An 8,504-nucleotide genomic window follows, 5' to 3' on the forward strand; every position below is an offset into this window, starting at 1 on the left:
GGCCGGTTGGACACGCCCCTCGAGAATGACGTCATTGAGGGCACGCCTCCTCGGGGACCGGCGACCGGTTAGGTACGCCCCCTAGATGGTGACGTCACTACAGGCGCGCCGTGCATGGTTCAATTATGTCACGCCATGGGGTGACGTCATACACGGAGCACCGCCCAGAGGAGGGGAAGGACGCTCTGGCCACGCCCTCAGCGGTGACGTCACGCGGAGACACGGCTCCTCCCAACGGGGTGTGGCGAAACTCTTAAAGAGATACGCCCCTACTGTGACATCACACACAGGACCACGCCCCCGGTTTTTCCTCTGGCCGCACCCCCTCGGTGACACCTTTGATGTGACGTCACACCCCGCAGCAGGGAGAAACGATCCGGGGGACAAGAGCGGGGTGACGTCACCTAGAGGGCCACGCCCACGCTGAGGGAGTCACACTGCTGGGGGCACAGGGACACGCCCCTTGTGACGTCACTCGGCCCGGGGTGGCACCAGGACCTCGGGGGTGGCACTAGGACCCGGGAGAAGGGAGGTCACCCAGCTCAATGGCGGCTGCCATCACCAGGCGTCGGAACTGCATTACCCATCACCCCCTGGCACATCCAGCTGACAGACAGATCATCTGACCAATCATCATTGGTGCTTCCCCTAATGGGCGGGGACAGCGGTGCGAGCCAGCCAATGGGCGCGCGGGGCGGGCCGCGGCGCGGTGGGGGAAAGATGGCGGCGGCGGGCCGGTGGCGGGCCGGGTTGGTCCTGCTGGCCGTGCTGCTGGAGCTCGGCGGGACGGCGGCCGAGCAGACCGAGGAGCACCTCAAACGCGAGCACTCGCTGTCCAAGCCGTACCAGGGTGAGCGGGGAGGGCGGGCGGTGCTGGCGGACGGTGCCCGGTGACCGGTGCCGGTGGCCGGTACCGACGGTTCGTGTGGGCCGCAGGTGTGGGCTCGGCCAGCTCGGGGCTCTGGGACCTGCTGGGCAACGCCATGGTCATGACCCAGTTCATCCGCCTCACCCCCGACGTGCAGAGCAAGCAGGGAGCCGTGTGGAACCGAGTGGTGAGCGGGGGGCACCGGGAGAGGGGCGGGAGAGGAGGGGACCGGGATGGGATCCATGGGGTGGGATGGGATCAAGGGGATAGGACGGGATGGGATCAATGAGATGGGATGGGATCCATGGGATGGGATGGGATCAAGGGGATAGGAGGGGATGGGATCAATGGGTTAGGATGAGATCCATGGGATGGGGAGAGAGTCGGGATTGGGATTGGGATGGGGATCAGGGCAGGAGAGAGTCCGGATCAAGGCTGGGACTGGGGCAGGGTTAGGAGAGGGAGAAGGTCAGGGTGAGGATTGGGATCAGGGCAGGGTTAGGAGGGGGAGAGGGTCAGGAGAGAGATTCCCAAAGTGGGACTGGGATTCCCAAAGCAGGAATCGGATTTTTCCTTGGAATTCCGTCTCTCAAAAAACTGCCGGGGCTCCCTCAGAGCACGGAATTAATTGGCAGCTAATTAATAATTATTAATAATTGCAATCAGCAGCTGCTCCTGAGGTTTTCCTGCTGCTTTCCCGGATTTTGTTGGAGTCCCTCCCTCGGTGTTCAACCCTTGGGTGACAACCAATTTCCTGGGATTAATGACGGTTTTTTTGGGATCAATGATGTTTTTTTTTGGGATTAATCATCCAAGATTCGGAGAAGGGAGCCCAGGGCGTGGTGGGTGTGGCATTAGGGAATGCAGGATTGCTGAATTTCCCACTCTTTGTCCTCTCTGCCAGCCCTGTTACCTGCGGGACTGGGAGATGCAGGTGCACTTCAAGATCCATGGGCAGGGCAAGAAGAACCTCAACGGAGACGGATTCGCCATCTGGTACACCAAGGACAGGATGCAGCCAGGTCAGCACCGTCCCTGCCTCGGGACAGGGGCCTGGGGACACCCGGGACACCTTGGAGAGGCCTTGGGGACACCTGGGACACCTTGGAGAGGCTTTGGGGACACCCGGGACACCTTGGAGAGGCCTTGGGGACACCCGGGACACCTTGGAGAGGCCTTGGGGACACCCGGGACACCTTGGAGAGGCCTTGGGGACACCTTGGAAAGGGTTCGGGGACACCTGGGACACCTTGGAAAGGGTTCGGGGACACCTTGGAGACCCTGGAAAGGGTTTGGGGACACCTTGGACAGGGCTTGGAACAACCTGGACTTGGGGGACACCTGGGACACCTTGGACAGGGCTTGGGGACACCTGGGACACTTTGGAGAAGGGTCTGGGGACACCTGGGACACCCGGGACACCTTGGAGAGGCTTTGGGGACACCTTGGAGACCCTGGAAAGGGTTTGGGGACACCTCGGACAGGGCTTGGAGCAACCTGGACTTGGGGGACACCTTGGACACCTTGGATAGGGCTTGGGGACACCATGGACGGGGCTTGGACAGGTCTTGGGGACACCTGGGACACCTTGGAGAAGGGTCTGGGGACACCTGGGACAACTTGGAGAGGGCTTGGGGACACCTGGGACACCTCGGACAGGGCTTGGGGACACCTGGGATACCTTGGATAGGGCTTGGGGACACCTGGGACACCTTGGATACCTTGGATAGGGCTTGGGGACACCTGGGACACCTCGGACGGGGCTTGGGGACACCTGGGACACCTTGGAGAAGGGTCTGGGGACACCTGGGACACCTTGGAGAGGCTTTGGGGACACCTGGGACACCTTGGAGAGGCTTTGGGGACACCTTAGAAAGGGTTCGGGGACACCTTGGACAGGGCTTGGAGCAACCTGGACTTGGGGGACACCTGGGACACCTTGGACAGGGCTTGGGGACACCTGGGACACCTTGGAGAAGGGTCTGGGGACACCTGGGACACCCGGGACACCTTGGAGAGGCTTTGGGGACACCTTGGAGACCTTGGAAAGGGTTCGGGGACACCTCGGACAGGGCTTGGAGCAACCTGGACTTGTGGGACACCTTGGACACCTTGGGTAGGGCTTGGGGACACCATGGACGGGGCTTGGACAGGTCTTGGGGACACCTGGGACACCTTGGATACCTTGGATAGAGCTTGGGGGACACCTGGGACACCTCGGACAGGGCTTGGGGATGCCTGGGACACCTTGAAGAAGGGTTTGGGGACACCTGGGAGACCTTGGAGAGGCTTTGGGGACACCTGGGACACCTTGGAGAGGCTTTGGGGACACCTGGGACAGGGTTTGGAGCAACCTGGACTTGCAGGACCCTTTGATAGGGCTTGGGGACACCTGGGACACCTTGGAGAGGCTTTGGGGACACCTGGGACAGGGCTGGGACAGGTCTTGGGGACACCTGGGACACCTTGGATACCTTGGATAGGGCTTGGGGACACCTGGGACACCTCGGACAGGGCTTGGGGACACCTGGGACAGGGCTTGGAGCAACCTGGGCTCCTCCACAGGGGTGGGACTGGATGGTCCTTGAGGACTTTCCCAAGCAAGTGCCAAACTTCTTCCCTGAGCCTCCCAACCTTTTCCCAACGTTTCTTCTTCCCCTTCCAGGACCTGTTTTCGGGAGCAAGGACAACTTCCTGGGGCTGGGAGTGTTCGTGGACACGTATCCCAACGAGGAGAAGCAGCAGGAGGTGAGGGCCACCAGTGTCACAGGCAGCTCTTCGTCCTCAGAGCTCCTTCCTCCTCCTCCTCTTCCTCCTCCTCTTCCCATTCTTCCTGTTCCACTTTTGTCAGGGAAATTGGGAGAGAGATTTCGAGCTGAGCTCCAAAAAAAAAATCAAAAAAAGATCAACAAGAGCTTGAGAAGGACAAAAAGAGCTCCAAAAAAATCAAAAAGAGCTCAAAAAAAGGTAAAAGATCTCCAAAAAGGTCAGAAAGAGTTCTAAAAGGTCAAAAAGAGATCTAAAAGGTCATGAAGATCTCCAAAGACCAAAAAAAGCTCCAAAAAGGTCAAAAAGAGCTCTAGAAATACCAAAAGAGCTCCAAAAAGGTAATAAAGAGTTCCAAAAGGACAAAAAGACCTCTAGAAGGTCAAAAAGAGCTCCTAAAACCTCAAAAAGAGCTCCAAAAGATCAAAAAAAGCTCTAAAAAGGACAAAAATATCTAAAAGGTCAAAAAGAGGTCCAAAGACAAAAAAAAAAGCCCTCAAAAGGTCAAAAAGAGCTCCAAAAAAGTCAAAATAACTCCAAAAGATCAGAAGGAGCTCCAAAAGATTGAAAAGACCCCCAGAAAGACCAAAAGAGCTCCAAAAAGGTCTAAAAAGAGTTCCAAAAGGACAAAAGGAGCTCCAGGAAGGAGAAAGAAAAGCGAATTTCCCGTGACTTTGGGCCCTGCTGGACTCGGTGACCGTGTTGCTCTCTCTTGCTTTGTGCTAATCGCGGAGGGCAGGCTCAGAAGAGGAGGTACAGCCCTGGAAACCAGGTACTGCCTCCCGCCCGCCCGCCCGGAGCTGCTCCCGGGGCCCGGGGAGGCTGCATGGAGCTGGAGCGGGGGCTCGGCGCCGGATCGTGGGAGGCGATCCCGAGGGATGGACCTGGGGCCATCCCGGCGGTGTCCGAGGAGGTTTCTGGGGTTTGGGGTCCGCAGGGATGGAGCTTGGGGTCATCCCGGTGGTTTCTGAGCAGATCATTTGGGATGAGGGACTTTGGGGTCGTTCCCGTGTTGGTTGGAGAACTTTAGGATCATTCCCATGTTGTGTTGAGCAGATTTCTGTGGGTGAAGGACTTTGGGATCGTTCCAGTGTTGGTTGGAGAACTTTGGGATCCTTCCAGTGTTGTGTTGAGCAGATCTCTGTGGGGTGAAGGACTTTGGGATCGTTCCCATGTTGGTTGGAGAACTTTGGGGTCGTTCCAGTGTTGTGTTGAGCAGATCTCTGTGGGGTGAAGGATTTTGGGATCGTTCCCATGTTGGTTGGAGAATTTTGGGGATCATTCCCATGTTGTGTTGAGCAGATCTCTGTGGGGTGAAGGATTTTGGGATCGTTCCCGTGTTGGTTGGAGAACTTTGGGGTCGTTCCAGTGTTGTGTTGAGCAGATCTCTGTGGGGTGAAGGACTTTGGGATCGTTCCCACATTGCTTGCAGGACTTTGGGGTCGTGGTTGTAGAACTTTGGGATCACTCCAGTGGAGTCTTCCACCGAGCTGACTCCTGTGGGGTGAAGGATTTTGGGATCATTCCCATGTTGTGCTGAGCGGATCCCTGTGGGGTGAAGGACTTGGGGATCATTCCTGTGTTGGTTGGAGGACTTTGGGATCATGGAAGGACTTTGGGGTCATGGTTGGAGAACTTTGGGATCACTGCTCTTCCACTGAGCTGACTCCTGGGGGGTGAAGGATTTTGGGATCATTCTTGTGTTGAACAGATCCCTGTGGGGTGAAGGACTTTGGGGTCATGGTTGGAGAACTTTGGGATCACCCTGCTGTCTCTCCAAGCTGACTCCTATGGGGTGAAGGATTTTGGGATCATTCCTGTGTTGGTTGGAGAACTTTGGGGTCATTCCCTCGCTGTTTGGAGCACATCCCTGTGGGGTGAAGCACTTTGGGGTCATTCCCACATTGCTCGGAGGCCTTTGGGGTCGTGCTTGGAGAACTTTGGGATCACTCTGCTCTTGCACTGAGCACCCCCATCCCCAGCCCACCTCCCTTCCCAGCACCTCCCCGCCATCCCAAACCTCCTCCTCCAGGGATCCCAATCCCATTTTCCCCCCTCTCCGGGCAGCGCGTGTTCCCCTACATCTCCGCCATGGTGAACAACGGCTCCCTGACCTACGACCACGACCGCGACGGGCGCCCCACCGAGCTGGGCGGCTGCACCGCCATGGTGCGCAACCTGCACCACGACACCTTCCTGGTCATCCGCTACGTCAAGCGGCGCCTCACGGTCAGACGGGGGCTCCAGATGGGGACTGGGGGGGTTTGGGGGCTCCAGGTGGGGTTCCCAAGTGGATTTGGGGTTCCTGAGTGGATTTGGTGGTTCCAGATGGGATTTGAGGGTTCCAGGTGCGATTCCCGAGTGGATTTCGGATTCCTGAGTGGATTTGGGGGCTCCAGGTGGGATCTGGGGGGGTTTGGGGGCTCCAGGTGGGATTCCCAAGTGGATTTGGGGGTTCCAGATGGGATTGGAGGGTTCCAGGTGGGATTGCCCAGTGGATTTCAGATTCCTGAGTGGATTTGGGGGTTCCAGGTGGGATATGAGGATTCCAGGTGAGATTCCAGAGTGGATTTGGGGGCTCCAGGTGGGATTTGAGCTTTCCAGGTGGGATTCCAGAGTGGATTTGGGGTTTTTTCCCCACACCTTCCCCTCCTACACAACGTCCTCTTGAGCACCAGCACCTCCCAACGCAAAAACCTTCACATCCTCCAGCTTTAACCTCAGCTCCTCAGCGTCTTCCTTGGATCCTAAACCTCAATTTTAACCCCAGTTTTAGCTCTTGAGGCAGTTCAAGCCTCAATTTTAAGCCCAGCTTTAGCTCTTGAGGTGGTTCAAACCTCAATTTTAACCCCAGTTTTAGCTCTTGAGGTGGTTCAAACCTCAATTTTAAGCCCAGCTTTAGCTCTTGAGGCGGTTCAAACCTCAATTTTAAGCCCAGCTTTAGCTCTTGAGGCGGTTCAAGCCTCAATTTTAAGCCCAGCTTTAGCTCTTGAGGCGGTTTTAGGCGCAGGGCGGGAGAGGCTCAGGCGCTCCCCTGGCAGGTGCTGATCGACATCGACGGCAAGCACGAGTGGCGCGACTGCATCGACGTCCCCGGCGTGCGCCTGCCCCGGGGCTACTACTTTGGGACATCCTCGGTCACCGGGGACCTGTCAGGTACGGCCCGGGGGCTCCGGGGGGTTCCAAGGGGATTTTTAGGGGCTTTGGGTGCGGTTCTCAGGTGGATTTGGGGTTTTTTTTTTGGCAGACAACCACGACATCATCTCGCTGAAGCTGTACCAGCTGACGGTGGAGCGGACGCCGGAGGAGGAGAAGCGGGATCGGGAAGTTTTCCTGCCCGTGGTGGACAACCTGAGGCTGCCGGGAAGTGAGTGGGGTTTGGGGAATGTCCCATCCCAAAATCCAAAATCCCATCCCAAAATCCAAAATCCCAAATTCCCATCTCAAAATCCCATCCCAAACTCCCATATGGGAGTTTGGATCCCATCCCAAAATCCCAAACTCCCATCCCAAAATCCCAAACTCCCAAAATCCCATCCCAAAATCCAAAATCCCATCCCAAAATCCCAAACTCCCATCTCAAAATCCCATCCCAAGCTACCAAACTCCCATATGGGAGTTTGGATCCCATCCCAAAATCCATATTTGGATCCCAGCCCAAAATCCCACACTCCCAGCCCAAAATCCCATCCAAAAATCTCAAACTCCCAAAACCCCAAATGTGGTCCTGCATCCCACAGTGGAGGCGCCACTGGAGCCCATGAGCGGCCTGGCCCTGATCCTCATCCCCAAATCCCATCCTAAATCCCATCCCAAATCCCTGTGTCCCACAGTGGAGGCACCAATGGAGCCCATGAGCGGCCTGGCCCTGTTCCTCATCCCCAAATCCCAAACTCCTGTCCCCAAATCCCAAATCCCAAATCCCTGTGTCCCACAGTGGAGGCGCCAATGGAGCCCATGAGCGGCCTGGCCCTGTTCCTCATCCCCAAATCCCAAACTCCTGTCCCCAAATCCCAAATCCCAAATCCCTGTGTCCCGCAGTGGAGGCGCCAATGGAGCCCATGAGTGGCCTGGCCCTGTTCCTCATCTCCCCAAATCCCAAACTCCTGTCCCCAAACCCCAAATCCCTGTGTCCCACAGTGGAGGCACCAATGGAGCCCATGAGTGGCCTGGCCCTGTTCCTCATCGTCTTCTTCTCGCTGGTGGCCCTCGTCTTCGCCATTGTCATCGGCATCATCCTCTACAACAAGTGGCAGGAGCAGAGCCGCAAGCACTTCTACTGAGCCCAGACCCTGGGGTGGCCCAGCCCGGACTGGCGGTGGCCACGTCCCCATTGCCACCCGTGCCAGGGTGCCAGGGAGCCCCAAAGGACGGGGCCAGCCTGGCTGAGGGGTGCAGAGACTCCCCAGCGCTTGTCCCGTTGCTGTGGCCACCAGAGACTGCCCAGGTGCCACCATCTGGATGTGACCACCAGAGACTGCCCAGGTGCCACCATCTGGATGTGGCCACCAGAGACTGCCCAGGTGCCACCATCTGGATGTGGCCACCAGAGACTGCCCAGGTGCCACCATCTGGATGTGGCCACCAGAGCCCCCCTGGATGAGCCCCACTCCGGACTTTTGGCGGCCACGTCCCCATTGCCACCTGTGCCAGGGCATCCAGGACCCCCCAGATGCCTGGCATGGGGACGGTGCCAGCCTGGCTGAGGGGTGCAGAGACTCCCCAGCGCTTCTCTCATGGCTGTGGCCACCAGAGCCCCTCCCGAGGAGCCCCACCCTGGCACGTCCTGGTCACACCCACATTGCCACCAGTGCCAGGCATCCAGGACCCCCCAAATCCCTGCCATGGGGACGGTGCCAACCCAGCTGAG

General features: G+C 57.8%; 1 protein-coding gene across 3 annotated transcripts; it reads left to right on the plus strand.

The window, feature by feature from the left end:
* Positions 1-699: 699 nt before the first annotated feature.
* Positions 700-8,456, plus strand: LMAN2L (lectin, mannose binding 2 like). 3 transcript variants are annotated; one of them, XR_013185634.1, is made up of 10 exons: positions 700-850; positions 937-1,055; positions 1,773-1,890; positions 3,534-3,616; positions 4,374-4,406; positions 5,702-5,863; positions 6,676-6,790; positions 6,882-7,001; positions 7,775-8,081; positions 8,196-8,456. XR_013185634.1 is itself a non-coding variant. In XM_054650794.2 (9 exons), exons 1-9 carry the CDS (start codon positions 721-723, stop codon positions 7,915-7,917), a joined length of 1,023 nt encoding a protein of 340 aa, XP_054506769.2. In that variant the 5' UTR covers positions 700-720; the 3' UTR covers positions 7,918-8,456. The 3 variants fall into 3 exon arrangements, 2 of the variants coding, with proteins under 2 accessions (XP_054506769.2, XP_054506770.2); XM_054650794.2 differs by having other exon boundaries at positions 7,775-8,456; XM_054650795.2 differs by lacking the exon at positions 4,374-4,406 and having other exon boundaries at positions 7,775-8,456.
* Positions 8,457-8,504: the final 48 nt, after the last annotated feature.

The sequence above is a fragment of the Agelaius phoeniceus genome, chromosome 30 (assembly GCF_051311805.1).
Source record: "Agelaius phoeniceus isolate bAgePho1 chromosome 30, bAgePho1.hap1, whole genome shotgun sequence".
NCBI classification, from domain to species: Eukaryota; Metazoa; Chordata; class Aves; order Passeriformes; family Icteridae; genus Agelaius; species Agelaius phoeniceus.

Bases quoted from the DNA above. Each gene is read 5' to 3' on its own strand.
- LMAN2L (XM_054650794.2), top strand. From the start codon at position 721: ATGGCGGCGGCGGGCCGGTGGCGGGCCGGGTTGGTCCTGCTGGCCGTG. The intron at 1,891-3,533 runs GTCAGCACCGTC...TTCCCCTTCCAG, and splicing joins CAAGGACAGGATGCAGCCAG to GACCTGTTTTCGGGAGCAAG. The intron at 7,002-7,774 runs GTGAGTGGGGTT...TGTGTCCCACAG, and splicing joins CAACCTGAGGCTGCCGGGAA to TGGAGGCACCAATGGAGCCC.